Source organism: Phytophthora ramorum (assembly GCF_020800215.1).
Source record: "Phytophthora ramorum isolate Pr-102 chromosome Unknown Phyram_PR-102_s0004, whole genome shotgun sequence".
Lineage (NCBI taxonomy): Eukaryota > Oomycota > Peronosporomycetes > Peronosporales > Peronosporaceae > Phytophthora > Phytophthora ramorum.
Genome location: NW_027150650.1, coordinates 1,347,040 through 1,363,874, shown reverse-complemented (window position 1 = coordinate 1,363,874; position 16,835 = coordinate 1,347,040). Strand labels below are relative to the sequence as shown.

The 16,835-nt window shown below is 53.4% G+C and overlaps 3 protein-coding genes across 3 annotated transcripts; all 3 read right to left on the bottom strand.

The window, feature by feature from the left end:
* Positions 1-145: 145 nt before the first annotated feature.
* Positions 146-12,313, bottom strand: KRP23_5050 (Dynein axonemal heavy chain 1; the record flags this gene model as incomplete). The annotated part of the gene is made up of 1 exon (XM_067890077.1): positions 146-12,313. The coding sequence occupies one exon, from the start codon at positions 12,311-12,313 to the stop codon at positions 146-148; it is 12,168 nt and encodes a 4,055-aa protein (XP_067746653.1).
* Positions 12,314-13,214: 901 nt separating this feature from the next.
* KRP23_5049 (Integrator complex subunit 6-A) lies at positions 13,215-15,930 on the bottom strand (the record flags this gene model as incomplete). Its single annotated transcript, XM_067890076.1, has 2 exons — positions 13,215-13,430; positions 13,501-15,930. The coding sequence occupies 2 exons, from the start codon at positions 15,928-15,930 to the stop codon at positions 13,215-13,217; spliced, it is 2,646 nt and encodes an 881-aa protein (XP_067746652.1).
* Positions 15,931-16,166: 236 nt separating this feature from the next.
* KRP23_5048 (putative DNA replication complex GINS protein PSF3) lies at positions 16,167-16,751 on the bottom strand (the record flags this gene model as incomplete). Its single annotated transcript, XM_067890074.1, has 1 exon — positions 16,167-16,751. The coding sequence occupies one exon, from the start codon at positions 16,749-16,751 to the stop codon at positions 16,167-16,169; it is 585 nt and encodes a 194-aa protein (XP_067746651.1).
* Between the last annotated feature and the right edge of the window lie 84 nt (positions 16,752-16,835).

Here is a 16,835-nt window from a genome sequence, read left to right as displayed (position 1 = left end):
AAAGTAAACCCATTCCCAGCAAAAGGCGAGTCTGGCAACGCAAAAGCAGCGACTCGGCCGAATAAGGAGAAAAACGAACTCTTCTGCGACTCCTCTTTGGCTGCTGGATCGTGTCTAACAAGGTATTGTTCTCGTTGTCTGTGTTTTAGTAGCGCAGACTGCAGAAGCAGGCCACACCTGCCTTGATCCAGTACTCTTGGTCGGCGAAAAGCACTTGTGCGTTGGTCTCCGATACCAGCGAGTTGCGGAAGATGTTGGGCTTGTTGGCTGGGATCTCGAGCCACATGACGAAGTTGGTCGAGTGGCCTGTAGTTGACAACGTGCCTGTCCGCGTGAGGATCTTGTAGACCGGACAGCGATAAATGCCACGTTGCGGGGCCTCGCGATGAGGCTGTGGGAACAGGTGAATGACTGGCATCTTGGCGAATAACTCGCGCGGCAACGGGTCGTCCAATGCGTTAACCTCCGGGTTCCAGCGAGCGCCCTCCAAGAACAAACCGTAAGTGTAGCAACCATCGACAGGCCGCGTAACGAGCTGCTCGACACTTTCGCGCATCATGATGAACTGGAAAGACAGCGAGTCGATCGGCAGTTTGTATCGCCGCGCGTGGTTCTGAATCGTGCCAGTCATGAAACCTTGCGGGAAGAAGAAGCCCGAGATCCAAAAGACGGCCGGAATGCCGTGCGCGATCCAGTTGGAGATAAACGCCAGACGCTCCAGCAGGTCCTTCACCCAAGCACCTAGCGGCTTGAGTGACGGATAAGCTTTTGCTTCCCAAACGGCAGGGACCTTTTGATCATACAGCGATGCGCCCATGGCTTCCAGTTCGGCAGACATGACTACAAGACCTTTGAGACCTTGTTGGACAAGATGCAGCGTGCTCCGCATAACAGCCAGCAGCTTGTTGAAGCGTTCCACCTCCTGTGCCAGTACCGTATTCATGGACTCGTCGTAGCACACAGGGTATGCCGCCTGGACGTGCTCCAAGTCATATTGAGCTGGTAGCTGAGACGCAATGGCCTGAGCAGCATCCGCGATAATTTCTTCGCGGCTCTTGCCTCCACCAGAACTCACTCTTGGTTGCAGAGACAACAGCAGATCGAAAGCCTCATACGTTTCAGCCTGAGCACTTGTGATGTTCGCGTTTTCGTGCATGCCAAAGACTTCTGGTTCCGGGTTGATCGGCAGTGAATTAATGTAGTTCACGTAGCCGTCGTACGCATTGCGCGGATCACAATCCAGCGAGTAGTAGATGCCGCTCCTTGAGAACGCGTAGTCCTGGTGTAAGATGGCCTCTTTGAAGAAGGTCATGAGGATGACATCCGACGTCCGCATATCCTTGTCGTCAGTGATTCGACCACCGTAGTTGATGGTGGAGGTCATCACCTGCAGCACGTCGAAGGGCACATGGTCGTAGGTGTCCAAGAACATCTCGAGCTGCGCCACACTAATGTCCAAGTCCGTCTCATTGAACTGATACGGGATGTTCCACCCGAGAGCACCAAACCGCTTCCGCTCGCACACGATAGCATGGTAGAAACAGAGTCCAAAGAGCAGTTTGCGGAAGACGTCGGGCTTTCGAGTAGCTCCAAGACGCGTTTCGTCCAGCTTGTAGTAAGTGTTCTTGAGATTCGCTCGCAGTCCCTTGGGTGCCTCCTTCGTCATCTTCACGCCATCCTGCAACACCGAGGCAGGGAACGCCGGTGTCGGCATACTCGTAAGCCACAGGCGGAAATTTTCGTGTAGTTTGGTAGGGTCGAGTTCCTCGCATATTCGCTCCAACTCGGGCATCCAACTCAGAGCCAAGTGGCAATTCTGCAGCAAAACCCACTCGCCCTTTGTCGTGGCACCTTCGATTAGCCGCGCCGCCAAAGTGCCTTGGCCCTGACCCAGCGCAATCGATTTGAGTTTGCTCTCCATGCCTGTGCTTACAGCAAATCCATGAAGGTCCTTGGCCGGATCGGAACCTTGAGACAGCACAAAAATCAAAGGCGTCGTCGGGGTTGCGTCTTCAAACGTGTTGGCGAGGTCGAACGGCGGCGGCTCAATAAACTCCTTGCCAAGCTTGGCACACACCAAGTTTTGAATCCCGGGCATCATCTTGTCTGGCCGTAGGACACGCAAAATACACAGTCTCTGGAATTCGTCAAGTTTGGACAAGAATTCACCAGGCAGCGGCTGATTTTCGGGATCTGTCGAGTCAAAGATGGCTCGGAACGCTGCAACATGCGTTGCAAACTCAACTTCAAGACCTTGAAAAGAAGTAAAGCTGGCAAGGGCACAGATTTGCTGCCACGCATACGCTTCGAGCCATCGTGCAGCTGGGTTGTCGGCCTCGACAGGTGGGTTGGATCCGATCCCTGAGAGCAAGAAACGCCACTCGCCAGCATCCACTTCGTTGTTCCCCTGCATGATCTTGATGGTCAGCAGGAAGGAGAATAGCAGTTTGTGCTTCTCAAAGAGAGACCGACAAATGTTCTTGTAGACGGAGTACGTGAAATACTCATTCAGGTTTGTGAGGCGAGTCTCCAGTTGGGCAGACGGTTTGGCAGCTTGAATGCCGCGAACGAAAATCCCCGTGAACCACGTCAGCGAGTATTGATACATGGGATCCACAAGTGCGAGGTCGGCGATGCAGAAGAACAGCAACGCTGCTCGGAAGGCAACCGGACGGTAACCGTCACTGCGCGCATCAATTTCGCGTTCGGTTTCTTCGGCTTCACGCATCTTCGCCATTACAACGGCGGAGGTTTCTTTCGCCGACGCTAACGTCTCGATGAGGTTTGTATCATCCAAAATGTTACCCTCAGAGTGCGACAAGAGGTACAGGATTTGGTTTTCGATCTCGTAAAGCTGCCGTTTACCCTCTGCATTTGATAGCACCAGTTCATTCTTCTTGGCTGCGAGCTCGGGTAATTCTTTGAGCACCACCACACCCAAAAGCTGCTCCTCGAGGCCCTTCATTGTAATCGTAAAATTCAGCAGACTCACTTTCACGCAGACTTCCGGTGCGTAGTGCGGGTTTGCTAACTTGGTAGTGAGGAAGAAGCGAAAGCTGTCGTTGTACGGAATCACGTTCTCACCTAGTCGGATCATGTCCTGACCTCCCTGTTTGAATTTCTGCTGCAGCAGCACAGGCTCCAAAGCGGCATCAAGCTCCTCGCCTACGTTCTCGAGTAACACCCATTTGCCGAAGCGCAGACCGTTTTCTAGTGCACGGAGGAACCCACGGTCTGACTGTTTGACCACATCCATGCCATTGTCACAAAGCTTCTTATCGCGTCCAAGGTTCTTGATAAAGCGGTTAGCTTGTCCCTGTGGGTCAATTAGCAAGGGCCATCTTCGAGCACGCCCCATGATGATGCCGTTCTGCGTCGAGACTGTATCAGTAGGCAATCCAGCGATCTGCCACGCGCGCAGTTTTACAGGATCTTGCAGGGTCCGAATCAAATCGCAGCCTGGAGAGTGAGGCACCGCGTGCTTTACGAGAGCTTCATGCCATGAGGCCACAAGTTGCTCACGGAACTCGGCCGTAAACGCACCCAGATAACTAATCGTGCCGGCTGATACAAGCACGTCTCCCGTGAGGTTGGCGTAGTCTAGTGTGAGCTGGGCGACCGTTTCCTTCCAGCGAGCTTCCTCACCGCCTAGACCGCCAATAAGTCGTTCAGCATTCTGCAGTTGAACTTGACACTGCACCACCTTTCGTCCGAGCTCCTCCTTCTTCGCCACAGCACCATTGTAGGACTGTTCCAACTCTGCTAAACGATCGCTTACTTGCTGCAAATTCGCTTGTGCACTCTTCAAAATTGCAAGCGTCTCATCCAACTCTTTTTGCGCCTGGGCGAGGGCTTGCTTCTTAGGCTCGACAGCCTTGGCCACGAAATGATACGTGTACATGGCGCGTGACCACATACAGATTGCAGTACAGGCCTTCGAAGACTTCTCGATTGCCTCCGGTGTGAAGTTCGGGTCTTCCATACTAGGCGCAACTTTCGTGATAATGGCATCTGGAATGTTGTCCTTGTCGAAACCGAGCAGGTTCTCCAAGAACTTATTCGCATTCGAGAGCACCACCTTCTGTGCAACCTCCCAGTAGTCATTGATCTTTTTGCCAGGGCGATCAGGGTCAGGCTTGCTCACAGGCTTCTGACCGAAGAGCATGCACACCACTTCCATTGTCAACTTGACACCAGCAGGTGGCGTCTTGAGAGCTTTGACCTCATCGATATCAGACTTTTTCAACCGATTCAAACATTCCACAGCGGATTCCAATGCTGGTATAGCAGCATCGAGGTCACGTTGCGCCGAGTCTGCGATTTCCTTGGTGGCGCTGGCTTTGATACTGGCTGCTGCCTCCTCTTTCTCAACCGTTGCCTTTGTCACATCTGCTTCGGCACTGTCCTTCGCGATCTGGACCATCATTTGCTCCACTTCCAGCTGCGTAGCAGCAAGAACTGGTTGAAGCTCCACAAGCTCCGTCTGCATCGTTGCAACAATTTCCTTGGTTTCTGACAGCTTGTCCACGCCGTTTTGCAGACGGCTACGCATCATATTCACTTCCTCTCGCTTTGCAACGAGCACCGACTTAAATGCCGATAACAACTCCAAGTAACTTGTCGGAGTCACGTAAAAGTACCTTCGTAAAGTATTGTAAAACTGTTTGGAAGCCTCTTCCACGCTTTGATGTACAATCTTGAACGCCTCCACAAGCGCTGGAAGCTTGTCGCCGAGTGCTAAGTTACCATCGCTTAGAATGGCAGAGGCGACTGAGTTTAGAGCTTCAGCAGGCCATTCACTGAACCAATCGATGGTTGAGCAATTCACCAGCGACGGGAACATTCGAAGCCGGTCACGGAACAAGCCGCCCAGGGGGCTCATGCAGATGACCAAATGAATGTTGCGTCGCACACGGTTGATATACTGCTGGAAGATGTTGGTCTTTGTAGGAGGGAGCTGCCTCTTTTGACAGTCCACTCTGCATGCTGTGACGATCTGATCCAGGTCTTCTGGGCCGTAGAGATTTGGCACGTTACCAGCGTTCAAGACACCGTTGAGGTCTTCTAGCATGGTCTCATTGACCACTTGTACGTCTGAAAAGAGGAAGACAACCGGCGTATCTTTCACGCCTGCAAGTAACAAGCACTTCTTGACGTCTTCACGCCACTCGGTGAGTCCATAGCCCTTAACAATCTCCACCTGGAAGCACTTGTACCCTGCCATGAACGTCGCGAGCTTTGTAAGACTCTGGCGACCACTACCACCTACACCAAGAAGTAGCGCGTTGCCCATGGGCTGTCGAATGATTCGAGAGATGCGCGAAACATGCTCGACAGCATCCATGAAGAGCACGAGCGACATGGGCGACTTGCTCTCTGCGTTGTAGTCGAGTAGGTATTCATCCATAATGCTCAGCACCTTGTCCACATCAACCACTTCCTCGTAAATCTTTGGATCAGCACCTGGCACCAAGTAGTCGCCGTAGATCAGATGCTCATTTGTCACAACCTGATCGTACTCGCGCTGGAAAAACTCGTTCGTCGATGAGCGCATGAGCTCGCGGAACCAGTCGTGGTCCTGCAAAGACACCATTCGGTCCTCATAGACTCGCTTACACTCGTGCACCCACAGACGAATCAACGAATCCGCTTCCGTGATACGACGACTGTCACCCATGAGGACACCCTGGAAAACCTTCGCCAGATCACGCAGGTTGAACGTATAGTGAGACTTAGCTGGCGTGGGAAGCAACTCGCGGCAAATCGTATTGTACACGCTGATGGAGGCTCGGACGACATTATCGGTGAGCCGCGCGACGTCACCAGGGAAGCCTGAGCCCAGAAAGTTACCAAGGATGGTGCTGAAGATGATGGTTTTGCTGTCATCTCCAAGTTCAGCATAACCAACCACATTGAAGTGGCGTACCAGTCGAGAAGTGATTGGGTTGCGCCCACCACCAGGAGGACCCATGGAGGCTACGAACAGAATGTCGATGATGCTACGGAAGACGAGCAGCTTGCGGTCGTACCAACCGCCTTGATCGAACCACTGACGCACCAGCTCCAGAGGAGGTTGAGCAAAGTACTTTTCGCGCTTGGGCATGTTCAGATCATCCACGTAGATAATGTACTTCTTGCCTGCCGGTGGGCCGTAGACACCTTTCCGTCTCTTTTCCATCTTGGCATCCAGCATGTCCTGCGTCTGGTTAGCAGACGTCTGCGCTGAGAAAGAAATCGGGATTGGAATGTAGATATCCGCCGGCAGGGACTGCAAGTAGCGCGTGATGTTCACTGTCTTACCAGTACCAGTGCCGCCAACCATGAGGACGTGTTTGCCGGCGCTCATCAACTCTTCGAGTAGATAGTTGTTGCGCACAGAATCAGCAGTAGGCACAACGATTTCGGCGAAAGACGAGTTTGCAGGAACCTTGTAGAGACTGACAGTGCTCATCCAGGGTACCCATTTGTGACTAGAGAGCTGATAGCAGTAGTCGTAGACCAGTCCCGTAGGCGGTAGTGGAGGGTTGCAGTTGTTCGCCACCAACTCGCTGCGCAGGAAACTATCAAATCGTACACGACCAGCATCGTTTGTAGAAGCACCCACAGACCAGATCAGCGCAAAGATGAACAGCGGCTCAATGTCGTCCTTGAACTGTGCGCTCGGTGATTTAGATGCCGGTTGAGGTTCACCGGTGCCATCAGCCGCAGGCTTTTCTCGGAAAGGGTCTAGTGTACAATCCAGTATGTTCATGAGGCTCTGCGCTAAATTGTTATCCATCGTGGGCACGAGCTCACCCAAGAAAGAGCGAACGAACGTGACTGACGAATACAAGTACACATCAAAGAGCCACATGAACACGTGTGCGAATGGTGCCACCGATTTTGGAAGGTGTTCGACCCACGAATCGACAAGTGGACCAAGGCCAAGTGTACTTGGCTCCATGTAAACCATACCTGTCCGACTAACAGTAGCCGGAGAAGCCACAGATAGATCCTCCACCTCAAACATCATCGTCATTTGCTTCGACATCTGCAGCATTTCACCACTATTGAGACAAAGCTTCTTGTTGTCGTCAAGCACAGTGTTCATGTTCTCAATCCAGATAGCATCCACAGGCCCGTCAAAGATGACCCATTTACGGTCAGGCTTTGTGTCGCTTGCAGCCGCACGATACAGAGTGGATAAAATACCATCCTGCCACTCGTGCGTGTTGGCATCAAATTCACCGTAAAGCTGCCCCATCGTGATCGATTTGGGGTTGAGCTGGTATTTGATAACTTTCTCAAACGCGAACCCGGATTCTCCCCGTCGTTTCAGTTCTGTAAGCGCGTCGGCGAGCACTGCGATGTTGCATGACTTGCCACCTCCAGTAGCACCGACAACCATGAGACCGTGTCGCACGACGATTGTTTCATACAGTTGGATGCACTTGGTGAGGAAGTACGGAACAGGCTGTAAATTCAGGCGATGGGTCTGCAGTTTAATCACACTAATAAGCGCACCAAGATCAAGGTTCGGACGGCATTTGCCAGGGAACAAGTCGCTGATAATGCCGTTGAAGAGCGGGATATCGTGCGCCAAGAATTTCGGTAGATTGACATCCTGTAGCGCCCGAAGCAGCAACACGTCTTCATCCATGTCGGGATCATCGCGCTTGAGATTGCCTGCTGCTGTGATCACCGTTTTCACAGCACGCATGCCGTAGTCGTAGTGGAACTGGGACGAGAGCTGCTCCGAACAGAGCTTGAACGTCGTCACCATTTTTGCGCCAAGCGCACGTGCATCCGAGAACCCGTAGGCAAAGAACATGATCTCACCAATAAGCGCGTAATCGGGGACCATCATAGCCACCGGTCGAAAGAGCGCTGCAAGCGAGTCGGGTAGTTCACTACGCCCAGCGTAGCCAGGATTCATGGTAATGAACACACCAAACTGGTCGCTCAGCTTGATATCCGATCCTTCAAACACGATTCGTGTATCGCCGCGACGAATGCCAAGCTGCAATGTGACCACCTGCTGTCCTACGACCGACAGCACTTCGATATCGATACGGTTAAACTCATCGAAGCACGCCCAGGCTCCACAAGACGCCAACCCCTTGAAGAACTTGCCCATGGCGATGTAATCCAGACCATCAGAGCAGTTGAACACAACGCACTGTTTGGCCAGTGCCTTGGCCAAATCCTTGGTAGTTTCAGTCTTTCCTGTTCCAGCCGGCCCAGCAGGTGCCCCACCTAGGATCATCTGAAGGGCACCCATCAGTGTGAGGTAGCATTTATCCGTCAGCGGCGTGATCACCAGTCGAAACGAATTCCCCAAGTACTCGTAGCCGTACGGACGTCGTGACGTCACTGCTTGCACCCACAGGTTCTTGTCCGCCCAGTAGTATTTTAGCTGAGAGCTCCACAGAAAGTCTCCCTTCGACTCCACATTTTGAGCTACAAGTTTGCGAGTGACATCTCGGGCGTGCACATCGATAACCGTCAGAGCACCACACGTGATGCGAGCCATATTATCGAGGTTACCACGCACGAGCGTGACCATGTCAGCTAGCTGACCGAGTTGGCGAGTCATCATTTTTTGCACGCCTTCACGTCCATCGGCATCCATGGCCTCTTCCATCTCGCGCGTCCAGTGCATTTGACTGCCATTAAGCACGCACATCCCCGGCCACTTTTGAATCCATAGTGATCGATCAATTTGTGTGTAGTTCGCGATAGCGCGCTCCATGATATCGCGGATGGACAGCTTCATCATGTCTTCGACCTCCATCATCCAGTGCTCCACGTTCTTGCCCTTGGGGTCTACCATGGTCGAGAACGGCACCTTTTCGCCTTCAGCTGAGATCATCGCACTGATATTCAGATCGTCTTCAAAGGTGACCTGAACGATACCTTCGAAGCATTTTTTCAAATGTGGCTGCACAAGCTTGACATCCTTGGACTCTGATAGGATGGACAGCAACTCGTCGTTCGAGAGGAAGTAAAATCGAGCGAATGCTGAGCGCTTGACTTCCAAATAGTCACTTAGCCCTTTTTGCACGAGCTCCAGGAAGTGATTCGATTCTCGGAATCTCTCCAACAACTTCGTGCTCCGGCAGAACTCGACACACTTTGGTTTGGCTTTCGCAGATGCCAGCGTTTGGCGCCAGTTCTTGTCCACAGACGCAAACCGCTTGCCCTCCGCAGGAAGCTGCTTGTTAATATCGGGAGACTCGAAAATGGGCTGCAAGTACAGCCAGTTACGCTGCACAGCCAGCCACTCTTCCAGCACCTCCGAAATAAGCTGCAGAGTTGTGTTCCACTCGACGATCTCTTCCTCAAAGGGTCCCTTAAACGATGAGAACATCATGGCTTGTGTCATTGTCACGTGCTCATCCAGGATTGCCTGAATTTCGTCGACACCCTTGATCACATAAGTGCCAGTCTCGCGGTACGCAACAATCTGCAGGTCGACGCTCTCCCAGGCCGCCTTCATCGTTCGTAAAGCCTGCTCGACCTGGTACTCTTTGCCAGCGGCCTCAGCAACCTTCACAATGTCGTCGATACGGTCGAGCAGATTAAGCTGAAAGATGTTGGTTAGCGTGAAGCTTTCATCAATCTCAAGTGCAAAACCTAAGCTTTTACTGAGTTCTTCCCAGTGACGAATCCGCATGCCAGGATTTCGCAGGGACACAATGAGCGGCACATACGGTTTGAAAACCGAGATCTGCTCCTTCACTGTCTCTGCAATCTTCGAGCACGCCTCGTTTCCGCTGTTGCTGAAGAATTTGAAGGCCTTTTGAATTCCTGTGCTGTAGGTATCCACTAGTTTCTCCACTTGTTCAGCATCAATATCGGTAAAGCTTCCTTGGATCCAAGTTTTTCGACTCTGGATCCAGTTATATGAGGTAGACCAGAGTTGATGGTAAGGCTCGAACGTCTTCTTGGCGCTCGCCAGTGAGTCGTACGAAGTCACTTCGTGCCCGAAAAGCGTCTCTCGGCTGTTAAATAGTATCGCATCTTGTTGTGCTTGCTCAAGCTTCCGCTGGACAGACATCGCATGATGCGCCACGTCATCCACGAACGCTAGGTTCTCGTAGCGGGAAAAGGTTTCAATCTCGTCTTGCAGCGCTGTCAGTGTCTTCTCAAATCTTTCCTGCTCGGACTCCATCTGCTTGGCGAACTTGACTTTGCGCTCCTCGAGTGCCCACTTGAAACGCGCGCTCTGCGCTAGCACTTTGCTGGGCCAACCCTGTACCTGCCAGGTTAGCCGCAGGTGCTCGTCACTTACGTAGTGGTGGAAATCGTCGATGAGGGAGTTGTCGCGCATCATTTGGGAGATCTCTTCCTGCAGGGGAGCCAGCACAGCGGGCAGTCCAGTGATATACTCCTGCAGCGCGGTCAAGCTTTCGATATCCTTCGGAGTTGAAGACAAATTCTGGTTAATCTCGTCGAACTTGCTCATGATGCGAGTTGCCACTTGGAAACAGTACGCCACTTGTGCTTCTAGTAACCGCGCAAAACTATCGCGGTGCTTCTTCGCTAGAGTAAAACGAATATTTGTCAGGTCCACCTGGAAGAGTCCGAGGTTCACTGCACGAGACGGAATGATTTCCATCAATTTTTCTTCTTCGTCGCGGTGATAAGCTAATAGTCGACGAAGCTCATTGAGCTCGACAGGCGGAAGAAGAGGAGCTGGTTCGCCATCTTCGCCTTCGGCACTCTCTTCGGGCTGCATACGTATGATGGTCTTCAGGTAATCGTCAACATCCAGGTTGAGCAGCGGGATGTACTGGTCAAACTGACGGTGGTAGTCCAGCAACGGCTGAGCAGCTCGCTCCACAACATTCCCCACATGCTCTTTCAGCGTAGCTACGGACTGCGCAGAGTCTCGGAGACACGCGATGCTCTCTTGGTTGGGCCAAAAAATACGGTCCATCACAAGGCGCTCCACTAACTCGAGCGACTTCAGGCGATCAATTGCAACATCGAACTGACCCGCGAGAGCACATTTAAACTCGGCTGGGCTTGTCACGTACTCAAACCGATATCCTTCTTGGGGCTCAATGGACTCAATTGGACATTGTGCTGAGCGATCTTGGACATTCGCGAGGGACCATTCGCGAATCTCTGCTGCGCGTTTGCCCACTTCGTTCTGGTTTAAGATGTGTCTTTCCGAGGAGATGACAAGCTCTACCCGAAAGAGCGGCTGATGTGTCGCGATGGAGTTGTGAGCAGAATCCAATTTGTGCTGGGAATCTATCTGCTCGGTTGTGGAAGAGTGCAGTAAGCGTTCACAAATATCGCTGGGACTCCGTACCTCGACATGGTAGCCGGCCATTTCTTCAACAAACTGTGCGTAGCCCTCGAAATTCTGCTGGATGAGCAGGCGGAGCGTGTCTTCAATCATGTAGTTGACGCGCTGTAAAAATCGTCGAAGCGGCATCTCCAAGTACTTCTGGCGGTTCGGCTCCGCTGGGTTGTATTGCAGATGCTGCGCCTGTGAGAAGTGCAACTGGATACGCTTGGCCGCCAAACGCGTCCAGCAATCACGCATAGAGCGCAGTGCCGTATGACTCATTTGCGTATGAAGCGAGTGGAACTCAGCCAGCGTAATGCTCTTGGGTTGTGGCCGTGCCCCGCTACCAAAGCTGATCTCTGTGGGCTGCTGTTCCAGCAAAAGCTTCTGGGAGCCGACGTCCACGCAACTACGGCGTACATCCAACAGTGCGTTCACTGCAAACGGTAGATTCACGAACTTATCAGTTGCGATGTCCAGAAATCTGCGATTGTAGTCATACGCTGGAAGCGAGATGACACCGCATTGAGGTGGTGGCGGCGGGGCTGGCACTTTGGGCAGTTTGAGGTCGGAGAACTCGTTTTCCATGTCGTCCACGTTGGTTTCGAAGATCAGCTTGTTCATTGTGTACATGTAGTCGGCGTTCACCTCCTCTAACAGCGCCGATGTGCCTATGTTGGTAGGCACCGATGAAGACGAGAGCGTCAGTTGGAGAATGTTGCTGATAGTATGCGAATCCAATTGAGTATCCGAGCTGATCGGCATGCTCTCCACATAAAGCGATTGCCGCAGCGCAGCTTCTGCTTGCTCTCGTCGTTGCACAGCACGCTGGATACGCTGTACGAAGGCCTCGCAGTCGTCCTTTTCGATGCACAAAAGCCCCCGATGCATTACCGGCGACCCCACGCGCTTTCCAGCCGACCATGATACAATAAATCGATCTAGCGAAGCGTCAAAGGCTGTCACCATACAACTGGACCAACTCCCCGTAACACCAGTAATATCATCGAGTGGTAGTCCAACCGCCTTCATCGGCAATTGTTGCGCCAATTCAGGAGGTTGGCCAAGAGTACCTGCATCTTCCACATCAAGAAAGCACCACAACGGAAGAAAATTACCCGCAATGCACGCATAGGGATCCGCATCACTCGATGATCCTGCATAGGATGCGGCAATAGCTGGGTGTCCGAGGCCGTCACGTGGAACCTGAGACTCCAGCCATTCCGCTAGTGCCGCCCCTCCCAAAGTACCCGGGGCGGCCTTCTTCGTTGCCTTTGGTGGTGCCCTTCTGCTGACCCTGGGTGGTTGCTTGGCAGTCTTGCTTCCTGTAGCGCCGCTCTGGACCGGATAATTCAGCGGCTGAATTCGGGGCGGGGGTTCTTTCTTGGAGGGAGTTTTTCCTACTGTTCCAAGAAGAGATCCAAATGCCGATTGCGTCGAGCTTGTATCCTCTTGGTCATACTTGTCCAGAGCTTTTAGTACCAAGCTGAGAGATGCCGCATTTGCAGACTGCAATGGAAAAAAGTCAACTCGTCACACCCAGCAGCGGCACTTTTCAATACAATCGGAGTCCCTCACCTTTTTTGAATTGCGTTTGCTCATCCGGCCTGATTGATGCGACTGCGGCAACGCGTTCTTCACGTTCTAGTTGTCCCCACAACCAGGAACGAGCGATGTCGTGTACGTCCGTCCCTTCAAGATGGTTTTCGTTTCGCGACTTTTGGCGGCCAATCCTGTTGATCACCAAAACATCGGTTGGTAACCCAAACAACATTATTGACGGCAATGCGTATATCGACTACTACTACTCGCACGCCATGGTGTCGCTCGAAGCCTACGAGAAGATCAAGGTGCTCTGCGGCAGCACACCTACAAATTGAAATAAAAGGTTACCGTTCGAATTGAAAAGGACAAATCTCCACCAAACGCAGAATTAGGCTGCTACTTCCTTGTCCAGTCCATTGACTGCCGGTCCTTCGGGTTGGTCCTTCGCCGCGGATGTCACTTCTTCTAGCAATTGCTTCAGCTGCTGCTCCAGTTCCTTCTGTCGGAATTGCTGCGAATAGTGAATGGCTTGCTCGATGTACGTTTTCACAGCTGTCGGGCCGCCCTTCATCGCCCGAAGGCCACTGACAACAAACTCCTTCTCCTGCCACAACATAACAAATTGCGTCAATCAGGCTAATCAAGACGCATCCTACAGACGAAATGCTCCATACCTGTTGCGTAGTCGTACGCGCCTTGATAAGACGGATGATAGTGCTCCACGATTCCCAGTTCTCTGCCAGGACCCCATAGACCAGCCGAACAAAGCTGCTGCTCTTTTCATCCTCCACAAAGTCACCGTCGTGGAGTGGGATACCAAGCATCTGTGCGGCTTCAGCCTTGACCGAGTAGTTCGAACCCACCGAGCTGTCCGTCATGACCGAGTCGCCACTCTCGCTTCGACCGGGGGACGAGACTGTGGACGAAGTACTGGAAACAGGAGAGCTGGGTGAGTGTGAGGGCGATCCCGGCGACGACTTGAAGGATGGCGAGCCGTGCATTCTGTGGGAGCGCTTCGAGTGCTTCTTGTCCCGCTTCAGCTGAGAAGACCGCTTACGCGTGCGCTGGCGCTTCGGAGACTGGCCCCCAAGCGCAGCTGCTTCATCCGCAGCTTCGCCTTGATACACGTTGCTTGCCTTCGACGAGCTTTTCTTGTACGGGTTACCAAGGTTGAAGCATAACTGGCGTCGTCGTAGTCCAGACGGTGTATCCTCGTCAGGCTCAGCTTCAGCAAGCGGGTTACGGAGTGCCTCCTTTTTCACAAGCCTAGATTCGTAGTCGCTCATAACGTCAATCGGTTGGCGATGCTTTTCGTCCTCCTCCACGGCACGCCAACTAGGCGCCAACTTTAACGGCACCGACGCGTCCTTCGTTGCCGTCACGCGCGGGAGAGCTATCTGGAACTGATGCTTCGATGACTTCTCAAAGAAAAGAGCCTTGCTCTTCTGGTGAGCCGCACGCAGGTCCTGGAGCGACATGCTCGCAATGGCATCCAGTGTTGCATCCGTTGGGTTCATTCCGGTCGCATCTCTGGCTGCAATTGGCGACGCAGACGGAGACGAATCGGGGATACCGCTGCTACGCAGCCCTGACGTTGAGTTGGTGGTCTCACTCCGGCTCCCTCGAGAAAACAACTTGTTGTTGCTGTCGCTCTCTGCAATTGCTTGTTCCCGCAGCCTGTTCAAGAAGCTGGAGATCTGGTAGCTGCGTCCCGAGTCCTGGACCTCCGGCACCATCTCATGCAAATTGTACTTGCGTAGCGCCTTCTTTAACGGCGCGTAGTAGTAGAGCGGACAGCCGCTCAGGTACGCCGAGAACGCCTCTCGCCACGAGGACGGCATGGCCTTGGACTGAAACATCCACGCTCCCGACGCCGAGTTGATGTTTTGTCCGCTCGCCTGATACACGCGCGCGACTTCCACAAGCAGTGAAAAGAGTTTCGGGTAGTTATACGGCAGTAGCACGAGCACCGCATTCGATGACGAGACGCTGGGGCCTGACGTAGGCGAGCGCAGCATCCCCACCGGGTCTCCCAACCGTCCGTCTCCTTTGCTGCCTTGCACATACACCAGCCAGCGTTGACCTCGACCGGGCGTGGGGTTGAGCGGCATCTCGAGCACGTAGTGGTCGGCCGGGAACTTGAGCGTGTCCAGCAACATGTGGCTCGTAGCCGCCTCAATGGCGTTCTCCACTGTCCTGCAGTACAGCAGCGTCGGATGCGCCTCTCGCGTTGGCAAAGCCGCCGTGTTCCTGTCCAGCCAAAAAGCTTCAGCTAGCGGCCAGCAGTACTCTTTACCGCTCAGAATGGGCGCCACAATGTTCCTCGTCACGGGGAATTCTGCTTCCCCTTCTGCAGCTTCACACTTGAACTTCACCACTGCTCCTGCTTTTAGCTTGAGGATGATCTGGTCCATGCTCTGCTCCACTGCAGACTTGGACGTGGGCATGTAGAGCATCCCGCCCGTAGCTTCACTGAGCGCCATGAGGTCCGCGGGCACCGCCGCTTGGGTCTTGAGCCCGTTCATGGAGGCTGAGAGCTTCAACGCGACTGTAAAAAGCCGTTGGTCCCATCTGAACGGCTCGTACGTGAGCTCGGCGCCCACGGCGGAAGACGGCGCAATTGTAAGCGCGTCCTGGACCAGGCCATCAGAATTAGACAGCAAAGTGGCGTCTGTCAATAATACACAGACTGACACGTTGGTGTTCCATGGGGTACGACCCAGCGCGTAGCTGTCCCAATTAAACTGCAGCCGGATCTGGTTCATGAGCTCGAAGGCCTGGCGCAGCGCCGCGCCCACGTCGCTCAGATCCGTGGCGCGCAGGTTCTTGAGCTCCCGCAGGAATGCCTCCTTATTGGTGGACTGGTCCCAGCCCACGCGCACGCGGCCCGTGTACGCTGCGGAATCGCCATTTTTGCCACTTTTTTTATGACCTTCTCGTCCGCATGACAACAGCATGAAGTGGTGCTGGTAGCGCCGACTCGGGTCCCGCACGCGCTTCACGAAGCGCTCCACCGCCGACTTAGCGTAGTCCAGCAGCGTCATGCCCGAGCTCGTGCTCTGGTTCATGGACGCGCTCGTGTCAAGAACGAACGTCACGAGCATCTTGACGGGAAGTGTCGAAAATGCAAAACCGAATTTTTGACTCAAAAAGCATTTTTGACTCAAAAAGCATTTTTGACAGAAACGTACCGAAACGTATTGACTAAGTACGATATAAGAATCAATACCTTATAAAATTGGTGGAGTTATTGCTATGTTTGGTTCGTTATTTATTTTATTAACTATATTGACCTTTACCGTGTGTCCACCAGCGTCCTCCAAAAGTGGACACCTGAGATCTAGGCACGGAACTTGCGCTTCTTGAGCGAGCGCTCGACAACCGCGGCGGTGGTGATGGTCTCGGCGTTGCGGCCCTTCCACTGGAGGAAGTCCTTGGCGTCGCGCAGGCCCGCCTCGAAAAGCTTCTTTTCGTCCTGTGTGAGCTTGCGGGTGAACTCGGTCGTGTCCGCGTCCAAGGAGCTCATGGCGTTGTTGAGGAGGTGGCGGTACCGCTCGCCGCCGAAGCAAAGGCGCAAGATCTCGTCGATCTCGCGCTGGTCCTCGGCCTCCACGTACGGGATGAGCTGGCGCCCCACCTCATACACATAGCACGAGAACTCGCGCAGGTTCACGCTGGACGGACCGGCCTTGAGCATGCGCCGGAAGCGCTTGGTCAGGAAGTGCGGCGCCTCCACGGACACGTCGCCCCGCCTGGCCAGCACCACCGCCAGCCACAGCGGCAGCTCCACCACGGCGCCCTTCGCCAGGTCCGGATCGCGGCAACTAGCGTCCAAGTACCCGCAGTCCAGCACGTCCGTCTTGAACGTGCACTTGACTCGCTCGTCCTCCGCCAGAATCGTGTCAATGTCCAGGTACCCGCTCATGGTGTCCGCTGAAGTCGCGCCAATTTTGTAGGGCCAATTTGTGAATTACTGCTAACTCGTTCTATTTTCTAACCAATCGGCGAC